A 27792-nucleotide genomic window follows, 5' to 3' on the forward strand; every position below is an offset into this window, starting at 1 on the left:
GTGCAACCGCTTAGTCAAGTGTTTGGGTTTTCACATTTATACAAACACAGAATTGCTAAACCATGATTCTGTATTTAATTAAAGCACTTGCTACTATATTTCTTGGTGGTTTTGCTTTGCATGCCAAGAATCCCAAATTACATTACTCTCTAAGACAAGAAACAGTTTTATTTGCTTCTTTGACATGCCTTTGTGGTGTCTTTCTGTCGACTTTCCATAGCAGGGATTGACTGATTGGTTTAGCCGATTAATAGCTTTGTAAGTGACAATTTTTGTAATCCTGGCTTTTTATCTTTGACTAATTGCTATGTTTATAATTATTTCAAAGGAAAAATAAAAGGGCTGATCGCTACTAGACAAACTCAGGACAGCAAAGTTTTAGGCTGGAACTCATTTTTATGCCTAATCTATAAACAGCTACAAAATTGTGGTTTATAAAGGAAATGGCAAAAGCCTTAGTGATAGCAATGCTTCTGAATACCAATGTAACACACAGATTGGCTCTTGATTTAAATGGAAAGGATTTATACTTTTATTTTTCTGCTGCATGGGTGACACAAATGGATTCCCAGGCCCTACATGAGTACTTCCAGCCCTTCAACTGGGCCTTCCAGAAAATGACTGCTACACCAGTAGAAATTTTAACAGGCTGTAGCATACCTGACCCTCGGCATAGCACCTAGCCCCAACATAGCAAATGGAGCATTGAACTAGTCCCTGTTATTGGCTCTTGGTGTTACCAAAGGGTGACAAATAGGAGCTGAGGCAGGAGACAGGTGATGGTAAAGCAGAAATAATTGAGCATTTGCACCAGATGGGAACAGAGGATAAGCAAGAGACAGGGCTGGCATGCAAAGAGTCAGTGTCCTGGAGTTATGTGATGTGTTGGGAACGGAGAGCAGCAGCAGTAGCTGAAAATCTCAGCTTCTAATGACTGTATGGTCCAGATGCCAAAACATTTGTTTCTCCTCTCTCCCTCCATGCACTTGCAATTTAAAATAAATAAATAAGCAACATTAAGAGGCCATGAATGCAGTTCTATTGCAGACAAATATCAGCAAGAACAACATTAAAGTCTGCAGCAGAAAGGAATTTTGCTCAACTAACAACTTTATGCATTTCACAGAAATTCTCTTGGGAATAATTCTGCTGAAGGAAATAAAGCAGCCAGTATTACTGACAAATATTTGGAGAAAAACAGATGTTTTCCTTTTAATTCAGTTCAAAACAAAATCTTTATGCTGCATGCTCTTGATTAAGTCTGATGTTTCTTTTACTCTGGGAGACAAATCATGCCCACAGTTACGCCTGGACTTTAGTGGTGATGCACGGCAGAATTTTAGTCCCTTGTGTTTTAATTATTACCTCGTTAGAAGTTACCCTTGCTAGAAGCTAGACAAGTACCATTCGCCTGCTAGCATCCATCTTTGCAGGCTGTTCCAATATTTCTATTTAAAACTATTTGATCTACACAAAGCCCTTCTGCCAATTTAAAAAAACAAACAAACAAACAAAAAACAAAAAAAAACTTTAACTGTCTCATAGTATCAGGAAAAACAAACAAACTGACATTACATGATACAAGGGTGATGTGGGCCATGGAAGTACCTAGATACAATCAAAAAGTTAACCACAGGGTTTTTACAATTACAAAATACAGTTCCTTATAGAGAAAATACACCGAGATAGATCCTTCTGCCTCTGAGTCAGTGTGAAGACTCCCATTGACTTCAATTGCTCAGGATCAGGCCCATAGAGAATTTCATTTCTAGTCATTGACCCTTATAAAGGATAACTCATTGAGCCATTGCAAAATTGGAGTTTTACAAATTCTATCCAAAGCATGTTCTGGACACAGTCCTGTAAACACTTAGGACTAGGCATAGCGCTTCAACGTGTTACCAGTATCCATGAACTGAACTAAATGTAGGTACCCCTCTTCCTCTGTATTATTAAATTCTAGGTCTATGGAAAAAATAAAATGATTGAGGCTCCTCTAGAAAATCCCATCATCAATACTCCTTCTGAATCAGACTTTTAAGCCTAGTAACACTAGTAAATTGACTCACTGGTGACTATCTATCTAAGGTACTCATATGGCCCCCATTGTGACGGCATTCAAGTGCCTCACAATCTTTAATGCATTTATCTTCACAACACTTCTCGGAGGCAGAGTTGTGCTATTAACCCCAGTGAGCAGATGGGGTACCAAAAGACTACACGACTTGCCCAACGTCCCACAGGATGTCTGTGGAGGAGACAATAGGAATCAGCAATGGGTCCATGTGAACTGGTGGGGGAGGAAAGTGTTTAACTATTAGTGTGGATAGATTAAACAATAACATTTTAAACACTATTTGAGAAAGCATTCAAGAGATTCCGCACTGTTTGCAGCAGTTCAATGGGACCACTGCTTAGCAGCATGGCCAGCAACAGGTCACTTGGCTAATATAGATGTAGCTTTATGGTAACCATGTCTTCTTGAGACTAGAAGATGTTGATGTCAGTGACTTGGACATCCAAAAAACCCATGTATTATAAAGGTTAACATAAAATCCCAAATTTGTCCCGATATTGTCCCAGACATAACTAAACCCCATCTCAGCATACCAGGAAAAAAAATGCTGCAAACAGAACTTTCTTCACTAGAATTTGCTGTTTCATTTCATTCTTCTCCTAAATATCACCTAGTCGGGCATGACTACTTTGAAGCAGTGCAATTCTTGAAATAGTCAAATTACAGAAAAAAAGGAAAAGCTGAGTCTGTGGTTAAAAAAGCAAAGTCATTCAGATAAGGATCAGTTGCTTTGAATTTGAGCAAAATTGATTTTACTTAGATTTGAAACTCTGATCTGGAAAGTAACATTCATTTAACAATAAAAGAGGCTTAATCTGCAGGCTCTTAATAAATAATCTGGTCTCATTAAATTGATATACAATTTTCATATTAGGTCTATGAGCTGAAGCATAATGTGCAATATGGATAAAATGCAATGGCAGCCTCCATCCTGAAATAGTCAGTGAATCAATGTATTGGCCCCAGCCTTGGGTCTTCCCTTGAATTCCCTACTTGTGTGGTGCATTCTGACTTGCAACAAATCCCAGGTAAAGATAAATACCTTTATCTTCCAGCATTTCCTGGGTAGGATAGATGGGGAGAACCTTTTTCTGGAAAACCCTGGGCTTGAAGGAGGAGAGGATCTGCCTATTGGAATGTGCCTTGAAGATTGCAGGAGAAGAAGTGGCCATCCAACTGCCCACCAGTTAGACCAAGAAAGAGGGGGATGAACAAACAGTCCCCTTCCCAAAATGTAAAGGTAGAAGACTAGTCAACATGTAGGAAAGAGTCCTGAGGCCCACGGAGCATTCACCTGGTTTCAGGTTTTAATATAAAACCTTGTAAAATGTATTAGGACGGGGTATGATCTTCTTCAATAATTCTCACTTACGTTTGGATTCTTTTCTGTTCAAATACACTCCAAGTGGGGAGCATGCAGCCTAGTCCACTAGGAAGGTAAGGTCACAGTAAACCAGATGGGGTATCGGAAACAGAACAGGCAGTAGTGGAATTCCCCACTGAACACACTAGGGCAGACTGTGGCTAGTACTGAATAGGGGACCAAGTAGCCCTCCCCTTGCTTCCTGGAAATTCTAGCACCAGACACATCAAGGGGACATAATATGACACGGCAGTAGATGGGGCGATGGCTGTGTACCCGTCTGTACGAATTGATGGCATGGAGGGGGAAAGAGGCTGCACTTCCAGAAGGTGATGTGGAAGTTGCCTCTAAGGACCCACCCTCAGTGGCACTAAAGGCATTCTACCTGCCTTCAGCTTCATGGGCAGAACATCTCCAGAGACTGACAGTGGGCCAGGACTCCCTCTTCCCCACTAAGCTTTAGAAGCCAAAAAGCCACCAAGGAGGCCACAATGCACATGAACAACTTCAAATCCCAGGAGTCATTTTGGAGATGCTGCATTCACAGGGTTTTATTTTTTTTAGTACAAAGCATTCACGACAAGTCTAAAAGCCTCAGCTAAACAATTGTTTCCATTTTTTAAAAAACATTGGTCAAATTCATCTCTCTCTTTACCCCAAAGAGGCATGGAAGAAACCACTGCTTTAAGTGCCTCCAGCATACCATGTTCATAGAATATCAGGGTTGGAAGGGACCTTGGGTGGTCATCTAGTCCAACCCCCTGCTCACAGCAGGACCAATCCCCAGATAGATTTTTGCCCTAAGTGGCCCCCTAAAGGATTGAACTCACAACCCTGGGTTTAGCAGGCCAATGCTCAAACTACTGAGCTATGTTGGTAGTTTCCTTTCAGCAATGAGCAGATTCATAAAATTGCCTGCGATAAAAAGTAATTAATCTGAGCCCCTCAAAACAGGAGGTTATGGCCTGGGGACTCCTATGAAGCCAAGTCCTTTAAATGTTAAACATTTCAGGGGCTATGGAATATTACAGCTGCAATCCTTATCGCTCTTATTATCTCTCCAGCAGCAGCTAGATGTGACTGATAGTGAACAAAAGAGTTGGGGGGGCGGGAGGCTGTTTTTGAAAGAAAGAACTAATCCAAAGGATTTAGGCAAAAATACAGCAACCCCAGTCAAGCCAGAAAATCCTAAAGCAGAGTCAGCTCACAGGTTAGGGAGTGTTGTGATCCAGGGACAACTGTCCTTTGAGAACTGAAAAGCCAGCACTGTTAAGTAAACGGTAGGAGCATGTCCCTTGCAATACCTTATCCAGTTGAACTGGAAATTTAGGGGCAGGGACCCATGCAAGACCCAAGCATTAGTTTTCAGCCAGACTGACTGGCTCACTGATGTCTAAACCAGGCAATTGGGCACTGGGAATGAATATAAATTAAATTCAGACTGGACTAAAGTGACTGACAGTAGAATGGACTTCAGTGAACTAAATTAAATTCGGAGTAATAGGAAAGATATGTATGTCACCTATTCACGTTCAGAGCATAAAATTATAAAAGCCTTGTAAACTCTAAGAGTACGTCTACAGTACACCGGAGCTGGAGGGTAATTTCCAGCTCAAGCAGACATGTTAGAAGTAGAAGCGTAGCCACAGCAGTGCAAGCGGCAGAAGGGGCTAGCTGCCTGAGTACTCACGTGGGGTCAGACAGGATAGTATCTGGGGCAGCTAGCCCCTCCTGCTGCCATCAGTAAGAGCAAATGTGTGTATGTCTATCCAAGCTCCAAATTCCACCTCTAGCTCCAGTTTACACCCACCCTAAGACAATGGAGCAGAAATGATTGAGTTTTGACAAGAACGTCTTCATCAATGTTTGTCGTGTAACAAGGCCACCAGACATTTAAACACACACTCCCTCTCACTATGCCCAGTAAACCCTTAGGCATATACTCGTTGCTATATATTTCACCCCAAGAATACTGTTCTGTTCCATCCAGGTTCTTATACCATCAGTATCTTAGCTCCTTCCAGTGGCGCATTTAGCACCATGTCTAACATTTGCTGTGTGAGGCTGTTTCCCCTTCCCCCCCCATACCCTTTCCCCCAGAGGAGAAATGTGTCTGCTCTGCCTTATGCAGCTGGGTGAGAAGTGGTTCTCTCACTCACAGAAAATTTAAGAGTTCAAAATTATTCCTCATTCCACACCGGGAAAAAACTGAGGTTACCTTTCAACATTTTTTATGAAAAACAAGAGAGAGCCAGAAAGACAGACAAACCCTCGAACAGCTAATAATGGTTAATGCTCACCTGGGAAGTGGGAGTCTCAGCTTCAAATCCCGGCATCACTTACACAACAGGTGAGTGATCTAACCAATGGATTATGAGACCCCTCACCCCATGCCAGAATAGACAAAAGCCTGATAATTAGGGGAAACCCCTGGCATGTGGAAGATGCAAGTTCCCTGCCTTGAATCAAGCAGAGCTGGGTCTTGAACCTGGATCTCGCACTTTGTTCATGAGTGCCCTGACTAGCCACATGTTTTGCCCTGGTGAAATGCTAACTGAAACTTGATTCGTTGTCATAGAAATGTTTTCATTTTGACAAACTGGCATTGTGTGTCAAAAAATTCTCAACCAATTCTAGTAGCGTTTTGTTTTGGTAGGGTTTTGTTTTGTGTACAAGCACTAGAGTACCCACCTTCTCTTCCCCATATCTATTATATACACAGGAGCTTGGAGCAAGCACATTACAGGCTGGTCTGAAATGTGACCTGGAAATTTTTTAACTGGGAATTTGCTCATTTTTGCTTTTTACTATTACTTAAAGGAGGCCTGATGGGTTTGTTATGTTTTCTCTCTCTTGCTTGTTTTACACCTTGAAAATATCAGGAATGTGAATTCTGATCTTCCCTGGTTTAGCAGAAGACATCTGGGGGTGGGGGTGGCTTAGAGATGTTTATTAGGAGCTCTTAAACCTTAAATGAGTGTGTGAAGAGTAAGAGTCTTTAAGAAAAACACACTTTATCCAAAATTTTAATTAGGCCAGGCCTGCACACAGATTTTGTATTGGTTTAAATTATTTCAGGTAGCGGTGTGGTTTTAAAAACAAATCAAAATAATTATACCAGTCAAAGGCCTGGTATGGATCCAGTTATACTGGTCTTGTAGTGGTACAGCTTATTCCTCTTCCCGCATGGATATAAGCAAGACCTGTATAAGGCGACGTCTACACGTACAGCGCTACTGCAGCACAGCCGCACCAATCCAGGTGCATCGCTGCAGCGTGTCTAGTGAAGATGTGCTACACCAACGGGAGAGAGCTCTCACCCACGGGCATACAAAGAACACCTCCGTGAGTGGCAGAAGCTGTGTCGGGGGAGAGAAGCTCTCCCGTCGACATAGCACTGTGTACACGAGCATTTGTGTCGATGTACCTTATGCAGTTCACAGGAGTGGTCTATTCATGCCGCTGAGCGACATAAATTATACTGACATAGGCTGTAATGTAGACAGTCTAAGCACTCTTTTTTTTTTAACCAATGTAAGTATGGGATTTATACCACTTTAACTGTGCCAAAATAGGTAAAGCACTGCCACTGTGGTGTGTGGACAGGACATAAGTCATTGAAGTTAACTAGATGTGAACAACAACAAACAGAAAGGAGTTTTAAACAGTCTCACTAAAAATCCTGTTCTTTCTCAATTGCTCCGCTTTCAGCCTCCTGACTCTTGTGAGAACCACACATGGCAGACACTAGTCGTGAAACTTATCGTGCTTCTGGGAGGTGTTCAGATGCTACCGGGGTGCAGGCTGTGTAAGAACCTAAATAGACTAGAATTGTGATGTCATCATTCCACTAGTTCCCGAGGCATCAGAGTCTTCACAGTGCAGACAATGCCTGAATTTTTAATGTAAAAACCCAGATGTTTAAAAAAAAAAAAAAAGGCAGCAGCACAATTCAACCTTTCAGACTTTATAAAGAAGCATAAAAAAGGGCACCAGACCAATTTGTTAATTTACTTTTGCAAGTCACCTTTCAATGACACAGCCCACTATTACCAGCACCCTACTCGCTACCCACGCTTCCTGCTCTATCAGGCTAAAAGATTACCACCCCAATACACCTGACCCCCCACTATCCCAGGGATCAAACCCCTATGGTTGCTCCTGAACTCAGCCTCCAGGGTAGCAGTGCATCTCAGTGCCGCCAAACCCTCCGGATAGATGTTCTCACCAGTTTAAGTTAACATTAATTATTAACAAAGCAGAGAAAAAGATACCAGCACAGTAATTGTCCTCTGCTACACTGCAGCTTTGAGATGGTTCAGTTTTAGCCTAAGGAAAAATACTTTAACCATCCTATTTTAGACATTACCATGCATCAGTGATCATGACTGTAAGTTTATTATCCTGAAAACAAAAACAACAGACAAAAATATATATGATTACATCTAAACAACTCGTAAAAAAAAAAGAGGAAGGAGCAGCATTTCTAAGGGAACCACTGGCTTTACAGATCACATCAGCTAATACCCCATATTAAGCTACGGCATTTGCAATGGGGTGCCATATAGAGTATTTGCAGCCCTATTGGGGAAAACTATTTAAAGCCTAATTAGCATGAAATTTTTAGAATGCAAATGCTTTTCATTTAGACATAAAACAAAATGCCATGGCATTTCTTCCATCCATTTATCATAAACATGTTAATTACTGTGTAACAAATAATTCCTGCTGGAATCCATGTGTTTTGAGGAAGTCAGAGAGCTGACTCAGGCAAATAAGATGAGCCACAAAGTAGTAGTTAATATCTTATGACATACTGATAATAAAACAAGGACTCTGTTAAAGCTTTTGTTGTCAAATTAAGGCTAAGCTATTTCCATTGGAATAACTCAATTATAAGTAGTCATTATCTAATTAACTTTATTCAACCCAGGAATGCTAGGAGCACTTTTATTTTGATACATGTATTCATAACATATATATTTGTGGGTCATGCACTACAAAGCTTACCATGTAAATGCTGTATTTATCATCTCACTGTTTTTAAGTAGCCTGGAATAGGCTTCATTTATTAACACTGAATCTTATTAAAGTTGGCTGAAATTCATTCCCGTCCTGAGGTCCAGCACAAGGCCTATTGGACCACATAAATCCTTTGGGGGTAAATCCTCAGCTGGTGTAAATTGTCAGAGCTCCAGGGAAGTCAAGTGCAAACTACATCAGTTGATAATCTACCCCCTGGGAATAAGTAGAATTTGTGTTGGTCGTCACAGAAGTACATTTCATGTTTTGAAAGTCACTTGAAAAGAAAAAAAAAACCTTTCTTTTCCTCCCCTGAATCCCCAAAAATCTTGGCAGGCCAAAATCTACATGCCTTTCTCACACAAACAGTCCCACTGAGCCTGAAGAGAAATTGCTGAATACTGTTGACAAGATGGTGGTAACTGGCAGAAAAGCTTTGCTTGGCTAGATAGTGTGAAATAGTACATATGCCAATCCATCAAACACATTAATATAAGCAACATGAACCCATTTTTGGGCTGAACTATTGTGGAATACTTCACCCAGATGGAAAGAAAGAGGTAAACATTTTATGTTGCAGACACAGAGTGTTAGGAAGTAAAATTAAATGAAAACTGGAAAACTACCAATTTTGCATGCTTGAGTATATATAAGAACAACATAAGCACAAAGTGGAATTTTATGTAGCAGATTTTTCCCCCCAATTATACAAATTAATTAGATATATTTGTTTCTCTATGATAAACAGCAGCATGTATTTGAGTGTACAATTCCAAAGGTGTAAAGAAGACACTTTAACTATTGGCAAACACAATATTTGCACTTTTTTCTCTCTCCTACAGTTGACAAAATGTTCTGCAACTGACATAACACCTGGCAATGTTACATGGCACACATTTTACATATGATGTGTATATATGTTTACATATATATTTAAATAACATATTGAGGGCCAATTCTCCTCCAAGTCAATGGAAGTTTTACCATGACTGCAGTGGGAGCTCAACTGGACTCTAACGGACAAAACCAGGGTTCATTCTATACATGTTTTTATTCAACTCAACTAGACTGACTGTGTAAATATAATTTCATATTTATTTAGAGATGATATCTGTTATTGAAATGAAATGACAGCTACTCCATTGGCTTAGCTGGCAATAGCTTTGCACTCTTCTAAACAGACCTTCTGCACCATCTCTGTTGTCCACCTACACGATACGCAGCACAATCCATCAACAGCCAAATTGTCATAAATACTCCTCCAAAGTAGCAGACTAATGACATTATTATTTAGTAAGATGAAAAGTAGAGAGAAATATTTGGAAAACACTGTAATGTTCCCATAGCCAAAGGGTCAAAATCTAAATGCTCAGCTCACAGACTGATCAGCAAAATCCTACAGTTTTGGTAGCAGGGGAAAAAAAGAAAAAAAGGATTTTAACTATGTAAACACCTGGTGGCATTTCTCTATTACTTTGTGCCTTATGGTATTCCTGGATTTGCCTATGTGACGTTTCTGTATAGTTATCCTTCAAATTAAAAATAATAAAGTTTTTTTAAAAATCTGCTAATTGATGCCAGGGTCAGCCAGGTAAATTCCAGCACAGCGGAACTAAGACAACTAGGCTGAAAAACCAAACTGATTGCCAGACCATGGAGAGAGAAAAGGGTTATATCACTGAAGCAAAATGCTCAGTTCCAGATGATGAAGCCAGAAAGAGAATTACAGCTATCCCGTATCTCTACTGAATCCAAGTGGTAGAGCTATTTGCGGGGGTGGGGGGAGGGAATAGAAGAGGACATAATTCCCACCATACTGGGAAAAGACCACAAAAGTGAGATCATAAACTTGTAAGAAAGTTTACAAATCTATTCAGTATAAATCTATTCAGTATAAAATCCCTGTGTGCTGTTTAGCCCTTTTCAATGTATCGTGATTACAAAACTCCTATATAGCATCTGTTAGAGATTACCAGTGTACAGAGGTGTCATATTTTGTCTTAAAAAAATTGCCACAGCAGTAAAACAAGGATACATTCCCTATATCATGCAAATATAAAGTTTAATTATTTTTAACTTGAAAGGGAAACAGATCAATACACAGGATAATCTATTGTCATTTGGATTATGAAGATGTTTTAGAGTTTACAATCACAAAAGTGGTTATAATCCTGCAATTACTATCAAGCTAATCGGTAGTTTCTTCCTGCTTGTGTTTTCATGTTGTCAGTGGGGCAGTAATGAAAATGAATGCCACATTTGTGAACAGAATGTCTGTAGGCTTGTTTACCACATTTCCAACAACAACGTCTGCTTTATCATGCATTTCAAAGTAGGGATAATTTAAGGATCTTTGAATTTCATACATAAAAATACTCTGTAAAAAACAAATCTAAAGCTTCTTCAAAATGATGGGGGAGTGAGAGATAAAGATGTGAAAAGGATGACATCCAATAATTCACCTGAGTCAGACAATATGTGGACATGGAATGATTCATCTAATTCACAAACTACTACTCTCAGGTAAATCACTTCATGCTTCATCCTCCTACAAACATTATTCTATGGATATTCTAATTTCACCAGCAAAACCAGAAAATTCTGGCCTTTTGCCTCTCAGATCTCTAAGCGCCTCTCCCCCGCAAAGGAAAGAAAAAAAAAAGAATGAGCATAAAAGATTTTCACTACAGCACCTAGGAATCATTTCATTCCACTTACCTTTGAGTAACTTCTGCCCTTCCATGATATTTTGCGAAATCAAAGCTGTGTAATCTTCTTCTGAAAAGCCAGGCTTGCAAGTGGGTCTGACTGTAAGATCCCCATTGTGCGCCTGCAGAGAACAACCAAAGGGAAACAAACAACATGACTTGTGTTTGTTATGATATTGTTGTTCAGGTGTTGAGGAGCAGGGGAACCTGAACAACAAAGCAATGTGCAATAAAAGATGGATCCGGTGAACCTGACAAGGAGTCTATAGGAGTGGATCCAGACCGTATTAGAAAAATTAAGCTGAACAGAAAATAGTGGCATGAAATACAGTAAGGAATCGTTATTCATAGGAAGCCTGGTTTACTGGGTATGATTAAAAGCGGTGGAGAAGACGATCAGCAATTCATCAATGACAACAGTGCTCCTATATTGCAGGCATCCTTTGCCCTGATCTTGCAACCTTAAAAATCAGTGGGAGTTTTGCTGTCCTTAAGGAGGATCGGGGCCCCACACTATCGGGCTGGAATGTGATTAAAAATAATTCAGCGAGACCTGGGAAGAGCAGCACCCGTCTGAATTTGACAGTTACCCTGCCCACCAACTCCACCCCATCCCCCGAAAGGCTCTTGAAGTTCCAGCGAAGCTACAGTGCGCGGCTGCTCTGCATTTGAGACGTTGAGCACCGGGCACCTCGCCTAGCAAATCAGGGCCGAACTGCTGAGCAATAACCAGCTGGCAGGGAGCGAGGGTGCACGCAAGCCTGAAACACAAGCACATGCACAGGCAGGTTAATCGAGAACAGACCCCCTAAGGATGACCCCACACCTGCTGCCCCGAGCCAAGGCAGCCTATTAGCATTGCGCAGCCCCCCACCTGCCTGCCTTAAAGGGAAAGCTTGGCTGCTGCAAGCAACTTTCTCGTCCCTTCACTCCTCTTTGCAGAGCGAAGGACTGGGCTCCAGACGCGGTGCTCCCCGCATTACCCCGAACCTAGGGCAGGGAAGGGGGCTATGTGATGCCCTCGGACTGCTGGATAACTGCCCCTGCTCAGCTTCGGCCACAGCATCAAGCATCGGCCGGGACAACTCCCCCCTAAAGCTCCTTGTCTGGGAATAAATGCTGGTGGCAAGGGACGGTCTGAAGCTCTGGGGCAAAGAAAAGCTCTCTCCCGAGCATTAGCTAATGGATACGGATTTCACATGGTAAGAACCCAGTGGGCTCTCGGCTCTCACTGATCAGGGCTACAGACCAACTAATCAGATACCCAGAGAACGTGTAACTTTTAACCCAGGGAGGGTTTCCATCCAAACACAGACACACCATCCCACGCAGACAGAGCCCCTCAAGCCAGGAAATGAGATCAGCTGCACTCAGGTGGATTTTAAAATAATTATGAACTGAGAGAAAGCTGCATTGAAAAAGAAGGGGGGGGACACACCCGGCTTGTCCTTTCAGATGAGCTTACTAAGCAGAAAGAAAAGCCAATGTAATCTCTGCTAGAAATCACGCTTGGGAGACAGATGCCAGCTCCTGTCTGGGAAGTGCAAGAAAGCAGCAGCTCTGTGGACTCTGACGGTCTCCGGCAAGATGTTGCAATTAGGAAACATTTCAAAGGGGCTGACTGAAGTGAAGAGAGAATAGCTTTTGAATTTAAAATCGCCCAGTTGTTAGAAGTGTGCCCGCTAGTGCCGCTGCAGTGGGGAGTACGCCAGTGTCCTCCCTTCCTCTTCCCCACCCCCTGGGCTGATAACTGGGACATGATGGACATTTCCCACAGATTGAACTTGGCACACAGGCGCTCAGCCTGAAATATAAGCAATGCCACTGGCTTCTAGAACCAGCCCGACCCCACACCAACAACATTGTCCAGGCAACATTGTAAGAACGCATCCATGGGATCGATAGATGGTTTATATATTATATAGTCTGGGGGGTTCGTTTGTTTTGTCTATTTGATAGGATTGCATTAAAAAATTGAAAACAAAAACTTTTCAAGCCATTAGCCCGAAGGACACCCCAGGCCCAGTTAAAATATACCGTAAATGACACCGCCGGCATAGGGAGGTTTTAAAAACAGCTCCCGTGCAGGCAAAGGAACGACTCGTGAGGATTTGTACTCCGGAGCCACAACATTCAATTCGGAAGGCTCCATTACAGAGTCTACTGCAAATCATGTGCATTAAAAATGCTACGGAGTACGAGTACCCCGAGAAGTGAGCTCTGTGCTGCAGATCCGGAGCACAGAATGAAGCCTGTTTCACAACACGGCGCCCATCATGACAGTAACGCGCACACAAGCCACGAAAGTTTATTCGTAGGAAATGCACGTTAAATCGTGTACAAGTTGTGTCAACCCCCCCCGCCCCCCAACAGCTCCACTGACAGGAGCCCTTTAATGACACCAAATGGGAGATGTGGAATTAAGCGAAGTACGCCATAAAAATGGCACACCGCAAACGCGGTAAGGCAGCGGACATCGCTCCAGCGAAGCCGCGGAACTCCGAAGTTAAAGGATGCGGCTCCACGCCGCGGTTAGCCCACCCGGCTGTGCCTGGTCCTCTCTCTGCCGCTGAGCACTGCGAGCCTTTTACTCTCTCAGGAGTCGCTGCAACACCCAGGCACACACCGTGAGGGGGAGATGCCGGGGGTCAAGCGCCCCTTTGAGCCTCAATTCTGAAGTTCCCGCATTTGGTCGCCTGACAACAGAGCCGTCCCCTTATTGCAAAATTAAAGCAACACTCCCCCTCCCCCGGAGAAGAACTGGCCGCACTGAGCTGTAAGTGATGGGGATCTGCGTCTCGGCTGGCCCGAGGGGTGCCGCGTTACCCCTCTGCCAGACACGTTAGTTTCCATGTAGTCTCTCCCTAGAGGTTTTGTCTGCCAGTGCCGATGAATGGCTCGGGAGAGCTGTGTGTGTGTGTGTGTGTGTGTGTGTGTGTGTGTGTGTGTGTGTGTGTGTGTGTGTGTGTGTGTGTGTGTGTGTGTGTGTGTGTGTGTGTGTGTGTGTGTGTGTTTTCGCTCCGGCACGAGACACACAGACCTGACATTGTTGCACACACACACACTCTGCAACAAGCGAGGAAATAACGCAGGTGCCGCCACTGGCTCCGAACATGAGCGGAACCCCCCCCCACACACACACACAATCACACACAGAGACGTGTGGGATTCTCTAGCTGCAGGCAGCTCTGTGCCTGGATAGCCAGACGCTCATCTCCCCAGCTGTATGCAGATAGATAGATATGTGTGTGTGTGTGTGTGTGTGTGTGTGTGTGTGTGTTTTCCCACAGGCTCCCCCCGCCCCCCATGGCACAAGGAGGCGAGCCCACCCCGGGGCGAGCCCCCGCTCCCCAGCTGCACCCCCTGGGCCACTCGGCGGCGCGGGAGCCGGGCACCCAACTTACCCTCGCCGAGCCGCAGAAGGGAAGCAGCAGCAGAAGTAGCATTCCGGAGCCAATGGTCATTTCCCCGGCTGCGCTCGGACTCCGGGCTGGCGCGCCCCGCTCGCCGCTCGCCCAGCGCCCGGGCTGCCTCCCTCCAGCCTGCCCGGGCCAGTCCCAGCGCCCCTGCCTCGCTTCCCCCGTCCCCCCTGCCGCTCGCCCGCTCTGAACGGCAGGTGAAGCGCGCTCGGTGCAGCGCTGCCGAGTCCCCGCCTCCCGGGCTCCGAGTGACAGGCAGCCTTAAAGGAGCCGCCTCGCTCTGACGTGCAGCAGGAGCGAAGAGCCAGGACCACGCGCCGCAGCCCCCTTCTGCTCCCGGCACAGGCGGGGGTAGCACGGGGCAGCTTCCGACCTGCACCGAGGCCCAGGCTGCCCCCTGCAGGAGGCACCCCTGTCCCACGTGTGCATTGCACTAGATACAGGGCGTGCTGTGTCTCACCAGGATCAGCTGGGTAAGCGAAGGGAGGAAGAATAAAGAGAGGAAGTGATCACCATGGGAGCGCCAGCCGCCAAGCAGGAGCCCCAGAGGACTTCATTATCCGAATGGCTATCACACAGTCACTGAGCATTATGAAACCACTGGTATTTAAAGGATGGATCTGCAGCGTCCCTAAGTTCGCTTCAGTGTACTTGGGCACAAGTGCCTTTGGTCTGGTAGAGGTGATACCTTCAATACAAGTCGACTAGTACTTCGAAGTTAGGCAGTATCCTAAACGGAAGTACAATGTACTTCTGTCTTGGCTGTTACAAAAGTCTAGGACCACTTTAAAAGCATCTGCACTGTGTAAAGAAAAGAAAAAAAAGAACCACACAATTGCGTTCACAGAAGTCCAGCTTGCATCTGAGAAAGGATTAGGTTAACCTGCCCTCCTTAATGGTTATGCACCACACTGTAATGTTCTCTACAAGAAAACAGAAGAAAAACCAACAGACCCAGAAATCGCAGTACAAATACCAGTTGGGAATAGCTTCCCTTCCTGCAAAGCTGGGAGAGTGGTTGCTTATACTGAAATATTTTGAGAGTGGAAAAAATGTTATATAGGTACGGTTAGATAATGTGGTAATGGCCATATTAGAAATTCCAAAAGAAAAGAGACTTAATGAAAAAAGAAAGGCTGAGTTTACAAATGAGTAAAGTTGTCTGTGTTCAGTTTTAGCAAAGGGATAAACACATTACTATTAACTCAGGTATTCTGAGGTTTCATCTATTGTGTTTGGCTGGAGACTCAGGTCTAGAGGAACCATAGGTCCTATTTTTGTTCTAATTACATTTATGGTAGAGAGGGGAGGATTGAATAAAATAGGCATGTGCATTCCTGTGATCAAAGTAATTTGTGTGAAAGCCAGTTCTAAAACCAGGTATTTAAAGTAATAAGTCTTGAGCCAGATTCTCAGCTGGTCTGATTGGGCCCAACTCCAACAAGCCCCTTATTTATTTACTTAATTTTAAGGGAAACTGATACATTTGGTCTAATTCGGATATCACAGCAGTGTAAATTAGCATTCAGTGGAGTTACCTTGCTGTAAAACTAGAATTTAATCAGGCCCTGGGAGCCTCCCTCAGAGGAGGGAAACTTTGTAGGGCATTTTGAAAATGTAAAGCAATGATAAGCACCATCATTTATTATTTTCAGCCAGCTTGAACCAAGCATCCAATTGTGGTCATTCTTTTTTGTGCATGCAGTTCAACTGCACATAAAATGAAAGTTATCAGACACACATTTTGAGCAGATCTGACCAGTGTTTGCAAGATCAAATTGGATAGCTGGGCACTCGACCTCCTGATTTGCACACATAGTTGCATACCAATAGCTATTTGTGCAAAATGCAGGCTTCAAAGTCTAGTCCTTAAACAGTTCTGCTAGATACACGTATAAGAATGAGACACACATGTCCACTTAGTGCATCCTTTGCTATTGGGTATGTTTATTAGTATCATGGTAATCAAAGACCAGGGCCTTGTTAGGTTAACTTCTGTGTGTGTGTGTAAATATATATATATATATATATATATATATATATATATATATATATAAATGAAAATTAGTCCCTTCCTCCCATCTTAGTAGGTTATAGCCTTTACCGTGCTTGAAGGAGATAATCTGAATATATTTTGTAACATCAAGTAAATATCCACTGCTACTTTAAATTTGCACTTGCTATTACTACCTTTTGGCAGACTATTCCATAATCACATGACCCCGTGGTAGGGGAAAAAAATAAAATCTCACCTAACATACGCAGTCTAAATTTGCCCTTCCATAATTTCACCCTGAGCTCCAAAGTTTGTCATGGGCTGTTGTCATGGATTTAAGGGCAGCTGTTGCTGCTACATAAAGTTTAAAGAGCCCTGCAGACAAGCTTGTTTTTACTTCTAAGATTTTAAGAAAGTGGATTTGTATCATGGCTAAAATGTGAATATTCTCTTGTGAACATCTACATACTGTTGTCTCTAACTGGACTGCAGCTGTTGCTGTGTCCATATTCCTTCCTCCCTCCCCGCAGCATATTATTAACATTTGAAGTTCCACAGTATTATCAAAATAAGTCTAACACCACAACTCATCATGAAGAAAAGGAGAGCAGATTTTTTCCCCCAATATGGTTAGAGAAGATTTCTAATCTGATGGCATGATGCATTTTTTTTAATCTACTGCTGCTTCTTTAATTTATACCTTGAAGTAACAGGTAGTTTTTCTTCTTTGCTTTTAACAAAGTGTCTTCTGCTCTTTCCAATGACTTGAGAAAATATTTCTCTAACTTCCTTGCATTTTGGATCTGGAAGAATGCAGTGCCCCACTGTTTCAATTTGTGCACTATTACACTGCTTGCAAAGCCTGGCCTCTTTTCATATCCCATTTAATTCATGTTTGCCAAGCCTCATTTCTAAGCAGTGGCCACTGTCTCTATACTTGGGGAATAGAGACAGTGACTGGAATTCCTGTGACTGGAATTTTTCATTAACTCACCCAACAATGTTTGGAATAGTATCAGAGGGGTAGCCGTGTTCGTCTGGATCTGTAAAAGCAGCAAAGAGTCTTGTGGCACCTTATAGACTAACAGACGTTTGGGAGCATGAGCTTTCGTGGGTGAATACCCACTTCGTTGGATGAGACATATATCCGACGAAGTGGGTATTCACCCACGAAAGCTCATGCTCCCAAACGTCTGTTAGTCTATAAGGTGCCACAAGACTCTTTGCTGTTTGGAATAGTTTCCATTTAGGGATCTATAACTCTGACTTGTGTGATCTATTCTTTATCTTGGCTCTAAGGGCCATATTTAGTGTTTTCAGAGGGATCATGGAAGGAGAATGCAGATAGTGTCTGGGTCCTCTCCCCCGCTCCCATTTCCCTACCTCAAATTTCTTTAGTAAGTTTTAGAACCAGATTATCTGTTTTTACCTCCATTCCTCTCTGTTAATTTTAAAGTGTCCATAAAAAGGTGACCCTTCAGATCTTTACAAAAATGGAATCATCCGGTTAAGTTGTTTATATCTATTGAACTGCGATCAATTATTTGAATCTAAGGGTTAGAGAGGAGAGTGATAGTGTGCAATTTCAGGGGGTTGTTCTCAGCTGTACTAACTATATTTTTGTATTATCCTCCTTTTTCTCCCTTCCCCCCTCACTTTCAGTCTGTTGCAGGGAACTAGTTAAGAAGACTTCTGTGTAAAAAGGAAATAGGAAAAATCTATCATCTGATGTGTGAACGCTACAAGAGGTGGGTTTGGCTGGATGAAGGTATTCAAGAATGTACACGTGCACATTAAATTAACTTGCTAAACACCTCAGGAGCAAGACTGCTGATCCTGAGAGTCAGCTTGCTACACTACACAACACTCAAGAGAATAAAAGACTCAGAGATGAGACATTTACAGAACTGACTGTGCCAAGATAATGAGGAGAATGGAGTACACAGGGGATCTGTCTCCCCTTGATGCCCACGTGTAATTCCTATTGACAGCAATGGGAGTCACACGTGCATCTCAAGGGGACAATGGAACCTTGAGTAAAGAAGATGAGTATCAGCTGTAAGCTGCATTACTGAGGGCAGAAAATGAGATACAGGAAGGTGTGATCGCCAAGGAGGGACAGCACTGTGCACAATTACATTGTCAAGCAGGCATCGAATATGTGAAAGCACGAGAACAACAAATTAAATGGACAGGAGGAGCCAAGAGGCATACGCTGTCCCAACCCAGGCACCCAGCTCTGAATTCCTTACTCAGGAAAGACTTCCACCCAGTTAATTCGTTTACTTCCATGGGAGGTTGAGTTCAATGAGAGGTTTCCTTGAGTAAGAAGTTCAAGCTAGGTGCTAGCAGGAAAATAGCCTACACTAAAAAGAAAGTGACATATGGAGAGAAATGAAATTAATACAATGTGCAATCATGACCTTGGGTCTCATATAAATTTGATGTTTTCAGGTTCTGAAAGTAGGAGACAGGTGGCTGAGTCCTGATGTGATCTGGAGAGGCATCGCTACCAACCTTGGTCCATGTCAAAAGCAATAACAAAGGAAGGAGGAGTTTGGAGATCCAGAGAAACAACCATGCCAAGGACTGATGGTGGCCTTCCATTAGGAGTAGCACTATGGTCTCCTTACTGAACAGTACAGGCAGGGCCGGATTAACTCTCCTGTGGGCCTGGGGCTATTAGATTTTGTGGAGCCCCCGTATACAAGTCTTGTTCCTAACTTAAAACAAAATGATCATAATTATGGCATTGAGGATATTAATGCTATACTAAACTTGCCTTTTAATTAACATAAAGCTATTCTGTAGTTACATTTCAGTCTGAAAACATATAGAATATAGTGAAGTTAAATCAAAATAGCCGACTTCTTACCTTAGAACAGCTGTTATATTAGTTTCTTTCTGGGAGGGAGTTTGGGTGCAAGAGGGGATTCTGACCTGGGACAGGGGTTTCGGGGGTGCGAGGTGCAGGCTCTGGCTTATTACAGGCGGCTCCCGGCCAGCGGCACAGCAGGGGTTAGGCAGGCTGCCTGCCTGCATGCCATGGCCTCACGCCAATCCCGGAAGCGTCCGGCTGCTGGCACGTCTCTGCGTGCCCCTGGCAGGAGAGGGACAGCATGTCTCTGTGCTCTGCCCACGCCCGCAAACGCCATCCCGATAGCTCCTATTAGCCAGGCTGCAGGGATGGTGCTGGGGGCAGGGCCAGCACATGGAGACAGGCTGTCCCCCTCCCACCAGGGGCTGCAGAGATGTGCCAGCAGCTGGCCTCTTCTGGGAGCGGCATTGGGCCACGGCATGCAGGCAGCCTGCCTGAGCCCTGCTGTGCTGCTGGACTTTTAGCAGCCGGAGATTGCGATCGACTGGCAGAGGCTTCAGGATCGACCAGTCGATCGCGATCAACAGGTTGGTGACTCCCTTCCTCCTTCTCTGACCCCCCCCCCCCCCCAAAAACCCAGTAATAAGCCAAAGGCAGACAAAACAGTACTTGTTTCAGGTCTGTAACCTTATGACAGATTATAGTTTAAAGCAGTGATATTTTTACAAGCCAGCTATTCTATTTGTTTTGCTCTCCGAAGGTAAGTTGTTAGGCTATTTTTATCACCATGTCCCTCTAGCACTGGGGATGAAATAAAAGTTTTGGAAAAGATTCCTCTGCAAGCCACCCAGGCAAACCTGAATATGCTCACTACAGCCAGACATTGATATAACATGACTGAAAAGAAAATGGCCATGTAGGTAATTTTCATTCGTGTTAGTGCACCTGGTCATGTTGCTAAGAGCTAGATTATGGCTGGGCTTGTGCCACTGTGCAAGGGAATAAAGGGGAGTAAGGCACCCTTCTACACCAGCTACCTGGAGCCACTCCACTATGTTTGCTATGATCCCCATTCCCTGTGTGAATGGGCAGGATGGGGAAGGGAATGGCTGGAGCTTTGACTCCGCTCCCCATGCCCCAAATGCTGTCTAAGGTAGCTATACCAGCACACTGGGAGAAATATATTGCTACAGGCAGGGGCGGCTCTAGTAATTTCGCCGCCCCAAGCAAGGCGGCACGCCGCAGGGGGCGCTCTGGCGTTCACCGGTCCCGCGGCTCCGGTGGATCTCCTGCAGACGTGCCTGCGGGGGGTCTGCTGGTCCTGCGGCTCCGGTGGAGCATCCACAGGCACGCCTGCGGGAGGTCCACCAGAACCGCGGACCAGCGGACCCTCCGCAGGCACGCCTGCGGGAGGTCCACCGGAACCGCCTGCCGCCCTCCCGGCGACAGGCAGAGCGCCCCACACAGCATGCCGCCCCAAGCGCGCGCTTGGCGCGCTGGAGTCTGGAGCCGGCCCTGGCTACAGGTATACACCATGCAACAGGTTACAACCTGCTTCCTGGGCTGCTCAGGGATGCTCTTCTCTTCCCTTTACTCAGGACGACAATTAAGATGTTCAGCCAGTAAACAGAATAATACCTGTGAATTTATTTTAAAGAGATGTCTTGATTATCTCAAATATCACCAAAAAAACTGACTCAGCATAAACTGTGCTTGATAGAAAAAGTGTGTTTTCAAGTAGGCTGCAGGAAGGAATTGCTTGTGCCGTCACCTCAGAAACAAAGCTGCATCAGAATAGCTAATCACCACATAGGCCTAAAACTCTGGGAATCCAAGGTAGCTTTCATGTTGTAACAATAGCCTGAGTGGGGAAGGATATTTATCAAGATAACATACAATTGTTTAATTGATCTTTTCCCCTAAGCGAAAAGGACTTTGAGGATCAAGCTCAGTACGCAGACATGGCTGTCAACCAGCCTCTTCCACCTCCATCATGGGAAATTACAGTCTTCCCCTGCCCCGAGTTATGGTCAAACTGCAAGTTTCAATAAAAAGTAGCAATAGAAAAGAGAAGGACATTGTGACGGGTTTGGGCCCTTTGGGGTGTCACCTGATGTGCAGGGATTCCACTGAGTCAGTCTGTTCTGCCAGCCTGGGTCCCCTTTACGTGGCCTTGCTGGGTTAGCCTCACAAGCCTCTTCCAGCCAATCCCATGAAGTGTTAGCAGCGGGTGTCACCCAAAGTATCATAGTTGAAATACAGATACGCAGTCAATATTCCTAACTTCAGATACAGAAATGATACAGGCATTGAATTGAATAATCACATTCAGTAAATTATAACCTTTCCAATAAAAAGCAACAAAGAGTCCTGTGGCACCTTATAGACTAACAGACATATTGGAGCATGAGCTTTCCTGGGTGAATACCCACTTCGTCAGATACATAAGGTGCTACAGGACTCTTTGTTGCTTTTTACAGATCCAGACTAACACAGCTACCCCTCTGATACTTGAAACCTTTCCAGTGATATCTTACAAGACCGATTTTGCATGAAGTACATCTCAGTTATGTCATATTCATATCATAAGTATATTTTTGTAAAGACTATGGAGCGAAACCTCATACCTTCCCCCAGAGATTACTGCCAGAGTATTGGTCACTGACCAATGTGGAGGCAGTATGCCTAGAATCCCTTTTTGGCTTGGATTATACAATCCCAAGTGTTACCCAACACTGTAATGTTATCCATAGGTGCTTTTGCAAAGTCCTGGGTTTCTGTTCCCAGGTTGCCTGAAACCATTTTGGTGTGTAGCATTGTGAACATTAAAATACATTGATATCTGCATTAAGTGTAGGTGTCTTGGCATTTACCCACCAATGCCAAGGTGGAGTGCCTCAGTTTCCCCATCCACACAGCAGTCTAGATTGGTTATGCTTTCTCTGCTGTGCCAGGCTCTAAGCCTGTATAGAGGTACTAGCTGAGAAGCAGTGTTCTTATAGTGCTGTGCCAGGCTCTAAGCCTGTATAGAGGTACTAGCTGAGAAGCAGTGTTTTATACAAACCACTCCCAGTTAGTATAAAAGATTCTTCCAAAAATCATGCATGTCGCATGTCTTGAACATATAATAGATTCAGCTAGGAGAATAAGAACCAGTATATACTTAAAAGTTTTGCTTCTTTAACTTTGCTGGTATAGTTGAAGTGGTAAAGCTATCTAGTGTGGACATGGTTTACCAGCATAAGAATTCTCATATGGGTATAATTTATTCCAGTTTGGAAACTGAAATAAGCTCTGCTGGTATAAGGCACTTTTATACCAGTATAACTGTGCCTAGACTAGGGCTTTTAACAAGATAGCTGTATTGGCAAAGAATCACACCACTAACCAATATCAAATTGTAAGTGTAGACCAGACCTAGAATATCCATGACAAATATTTTTTTTCCTCTCTGAAAATTATATGTTGTTTCTCAGGGAGATTTTCAAAGCCGCACATGGGAGTTAGGTGTCCAGCAACTCACTGGCTTTTAAGCCTTAACATCTTTCCCTCTGTGAACATCAATCAATTTAGCACCAGGGCAGGGTTTCTAAATGTATTTATTGTGAAGAGCTGATGTTAAGAGCTGCACAGAAGAAGCTACCATTATCTGGTTTGATATGAAGTAATTTTCTGAAGCTGTCAACATCATTAGCCCAAAACAATATGGAAGACAAGGTACTTCACAGGAAGGAACTTATAAGCCTAAGGGTTTGAAGGGCACAACTGAAAATAAAATGTGGGTAATATGCCTTTGTAAGAGATCCACGGACAGCCACTAGAAAGTTGGGACTCCCAAGAGATGAGAGGAAGTTCAAAATGTGTGTTTGCAAGCTCAAGAGGAAACTGTTTGTACCAGCAACATAAGGGGAGCTGCCTCTGTACCCTCTTACTGTAATAAATACAGGTGATTCTGTTACGTGGAGCTCAGGCCACTCTCAGTATTCTTGGGACTCTGCTTGGCTGTGCTAACCAATAAGGAGACCATAGGGACACAAAAATACTTTACAGCACTTTAGCCTTTGAGAATGCATATTATTTTAGATGAGAAAATTATATTCTTTGCTTTTAACTATGATCCGAAATTTTCTTTGGTTCAAGCCAAAGGTTGGATCCTGGAATCCATCTATTAGTCATTTGGGGATTTTGATATTATTTTATTTTAGCAGTTTATTCTGAATTCTCTTGCAACAGTTAGAGCCTAAATCTTGTTCTGAAAACAATTGCAGGTTGCGGTCATTGGGATGATCCATATGCAAGCCACTGTATATTCTTAGACAACTAAATTGTTGTATTCCAAATGTGTTGCAGCCTTTATTTGTTAAATGAGAGAGGGTTTTTAATATATATTAGCTACATAATTTGCATGCAGAATTGTCATGAATATGCATGCAAATAGGAAGGTAAATGTACAAATGACTAATTAGTTGCATTTGTGTGAGAATTTACCCAGTGCATGCATGGAATCTGAGTAATTGTACACACAAATCTGTGTACAATTGCATTTGTATTTTGTTCATCTAACTAATTTTAAAAATTGGCTCTGCAAGTTTATTACTGCGTAGGAACAATTGATGCATAGCACAGGATTGGAAATGCAGTATGTTGATAGGAATTATTAAAAGACTATGAGCTGTACAACAAGACTGGGATTTACAGTACAGTATCTTCTACTACTGTTTTCCCAATTTATTTACAATCATAATGTGATCTATTGAAGTGATGAACCGATAGTGCCATCACTAAAGGGAAAAAAAGTCTGGAATGTAATGAGACCTTTTTGTTCAAGGGGTGCAGAAGCAAATATTTTACTTGCTACTCAGCACAGCAAACTGAAAGCTCACATGACAAGAAGCATTTTTCACTAAGCAGAAACGGAGGGAAAAACAGGGCTTTTGAGCTGCAAAGTTTAAATGAGTGAGAATATAAATGTCAGAGACACACTTTATCAGAGAAGGCTATTTTAAAACTGGCTTAAAATGACTCCAAAACTGTTTTCTCCTCCTTAGAAAACCTGAACAAAAAATGGCAGCGAAAGGCATAAAAAGATCCAATGGATGAAAGTTGAAATTGGAAAATAAGCACTTTGGAAATAATGTACATTTTAAAATTTTAACCGTGTGGGTAATTTACAAGTGAAACATCTTACCAAGGAATGTGATATCTTTTCCATCAGGTCTTTAAATCAAGATCACATATCTTTCTAAAGATGTGTGCTAGAACAACTAGAACTTACTGGGCTTGATGGAGGCATTACTGGGTGAAGTCCTATGGCCTATATTATACACAAGGTCAGATGAAATTATCATAATGATTCCTCCTGGCCTTAAAATCTATACATCTCTGAACCTGACAATGATTTTAATTTAAATCAATGTTTCTTATCCTTTAGCTGGTGACATTGATGTGCCTGATTGCAAAACAATTTTGATATTGCTTTGGCTCTGTTTTTAAAAAGAGATTTGTTTTGTGCTATCTAAAAATAAAGTTTACATATATTTATATTTTCAGGCATTAAAGTTCTCTCCTGATTGTAAAACTAGTTGTAAAGAATGCTGGAATATGTTTGCAATGTTTCCCGAAGGGTTCCCCCCGGTGGCTCCCTTGTTGCTAAAGCTATAAATGATGCAGTTTGTCAAGAAGTTGGCTGCTGTCAGCAGGAAGTTCAAAAGGGCCAATTCTAATTTCAAATGTAGTTCATGGGGACCGGCTAGCCAAGGGCATTGAGAATGGGCTATACAGCATTTCACTTGTAGAATGGTTCACAGCCTGCCCAGGGGACTCACTAGTCACGTGCACAAAGGATGAAATTCACCTTTCTGCACCTGTGCACCACCTAACTTCAAAATAGGGTGCAAATGGGACTGAAGTGGTGCATAGGACTTTTGCGTAAAGGGTAAAATTCAGACCTATGCAGAAGGTCAGCACAAGTAGTTCCAGTCAACTCAGTAGGATTTTAAGGGCTAGATCCACAAAGGGAGTTAGGTATTGTAACACCGAAATTTTAGGCGCCTTGCCACCCACTGGAATCCACTGCCCTGAGTTCTCTGCCGAGGCTCTGTACGCAATACATGGGGAGAGTTAGGACACACATCCCCATACACCCTTTGTATCTTTTATCTCGCTGGTTAGAGCATTCACCTGAATGTGGGGGACACCCCCTATCCTGATGTAGAGAAGAGATTTAAACTTGGGTGTCCCATCCCTCCACAGGAATAGCAAATAGCTCAGTGGTTAGAGCACTCTCCTAGGAGGGAAAAGGAAGGGGATGCCAAGTTTAAATACCTTCTCCACATCAGGTGGGGGGCATGTCCTACACTCCAGGTGAGTGATCTAACCACTAGGCTAAAAGGCATAATAATGGGAGCAGCGGCACTACCTCCTCCTCTGACCATTGTGTGTGGAGATAGGCATGGCCTGAGAACACCAACCTGCACAGAGCTTTAGGCGAGACCGGATCCCATGAGGGCTTAGGGGTGAGATAGGCACCCAAACACCTAGACTGAGGCAGCTGTGCACATGCTCCATGACAGAAACCTTGGTGCCTAGGGGACTGTAACAGTGGAAGTTTAGGTGCTTAGAGACTTTAGGTGCCTACAGAGTTAGGCAGCAGCTGAGCAGGGGTTTTGAGGATCTCAGTGGTACCTGGAGTAGCAGTGAGGTGCCAAAGTCCTTTCGTGGATCTAGCCCCACATGCCTAAGTGTTTGCAGGATCTGGATCCAATTTGGTAGTTGCTGAAATAAAGGACCACTTGCCCTTTGTTCACTTCCTAGTGGACAAAAAGTCCACATCACCACACCAGGAATCTTTCTGGTAGCTCCAGCAGAGACGACATGAAGATTGTAAGGAAGCGGGGTGCTTGTACACGTGCAGTTGGACGTGACTAAAGCTACGTCTACACGGCCCACTCCTTTTGGCAGTGTGCAGAGCATGCCCCCCTCCCCAGCCTGGGTATAAATAGCAGTGTAGATGGCGAGGCATTCCTTAGGCAAGTAGAGCAAGGACAGCCTGAACCCTGTGGGTACATACCCAGATATGTACCCTACTCATCCAAGCAGCGCCTCCCCCATCTACACTGCTATTTTTAGCAGGATCATATCCTATGCCCCTCCCCCACCCACACACGCTGCTGGAGCTTTTCTCTGCCTCAGGAAAAGGCTGCAGCAGTGGGGAAAGACTCAGGTGGTTAGGGAAGGCACTGGGGAAAGGTTCTGGCAGCTTCTCACTGCAGGAGCTTTTCCCCGCCTCAAGGAAAGAGTCGAATAGTAAGGAAAGTCTCAACAGAGGAGGTGTGGGGAGGAGGGAAGCAGTGGGGAAAAGGTCCAGTGAGGTCCCTGCTGCTGAGCTCTTTCTCACTGCCAGAGCCTTTCACTGACACATGTAGCTACATATGGCGGTGCGGATGCACACATCCCTCTGCATGCCACCGCCAGCAGTATGCAGTGTAGACCTAGCCTAAACAGGGCAGCGATGCCATGCTAGCCCACCTCAAGGATCTGAATAGATAGGGATTAAATTACTCTTTCTCCCCAGAGATGTTCCCTCCAGCTCAGGCTGAAGGCACATTAGGCAGGGCATTGTGGGGAAGCATGCACTGCTATTGCCTGTGCTGCAGATAACTAGACAATTTACCTCACTTAATTTACCTCAAATTACCTCAATTAATCCAGCATCTTTCCCACATTCAAAAAAAAAAGTACCATTTTTTCTTTACTTCCCAGTCTTTGTATAGCAACAAGAACATCTCCCCTTTGGAAGGCTAAGATGGATCTGAGGAGAATACGGGTGTGTGTCTAACATTTCAACTATTGAAATTCATGCCTCTTCCCTGGCCCATAACTGTGGTTAGTTCACTCTGTTCCCAACAGATAGCAAGCTTATTATGTAAAATATTTAAAAATGCAACAGTGTAATACAAGGAAATTCTCTCAAGGTTGGACCTTAAACCATTTGAGTTCTGTCCCTGAACAGCGTCAATATCCTGCAATGAAAATGTATCTTTTCTGATCATGTTTGTTTATTTTATGTCTTTTCTACTCTATTTTGTGGCTATAGGACAGAATGTTGAGCCTGCATTAAGTCAGCTTCCAATTTCCTACTCTTTGTGCAATTGACCATACTGGCAACGAACGAGGCTAGTGTCCCTGTAGCGTGTGCAAGACACAGAATGGCACAACCAAGTGTTTGGATCACAAACGTGTGCAGGCAAAAATGGTGCTTTGGGAGAACAACATTGTGTTCACAAAAGCGGACATGCAACATTAGAGCTCGGGGCTGAAAATATACTATATGTTGCTCAAATACGCATATTGCTTCTGCTACTGTGAGTTTCCCTTTCACACATTTTGC

At 43.6% G+C, this 27792-nt stretch overlaps 1 protein-coding gene and 1 long non-coding RNA gene across 3 annotated transcripts in view; one reads left to right on the top strand and one right to left on the bottom strand.

Annotated features, from left to right (window-relative positions):
* Positions 1–14705, bottom strand: part of CDH4 (cadherin 4) — a 627456-nt gene extending 612751 nt beyond the window's left edge. For both annotated transcript variants that reach the window (XM_044986659.1, XM_044986658.1), the window contains exons 1-2: positions 14575–14705; positions 11181–11292 (exon numbers count right to left, since the gene is read on the bottom strand). In XM_044986659.1, coding sequence (XP_044842594.1) covers positions 11181–11292; positions 14575–14634 — 172 coding nt within the window. In that variant the 5' untranslated portion in view covers positions 14635–14705. The remainder of the gene's footprint in view (positions 1–11180; positions 11293–14574) is intronic.
* A 222-nt stretch (positions 14706–14927) lies between these two features.
* LOC123347983 lies at positions 14928–19156 on the top strand. Its single transcript, XR_006573134.1, has 3 exons — positions 14928–15062; positions 18248–18333; positions 19040–19156. It is a non-coding gene; the product is annotated as an uncharacterized LOC123347983 (long non-coding RNA).
* Positions 19157–27792: the final 8636 nt, after the last annotated feature.

The sequence above is a fragment of the Mauremys mutica genome, chromosome 13, assembly GCF_020497125.1.
Source record: "Mauremys mutica isolate MM-2020 ecotype Southern chromosome 13, ASM2049712v1, whole genome shotgun sequence".
In the NCBI taxonomy this organism is placed as follows: Eukaryota; Metazoa; Chordata; order Testudines; family Geoemydidae; genus Mauremys; species Mauremys mutica.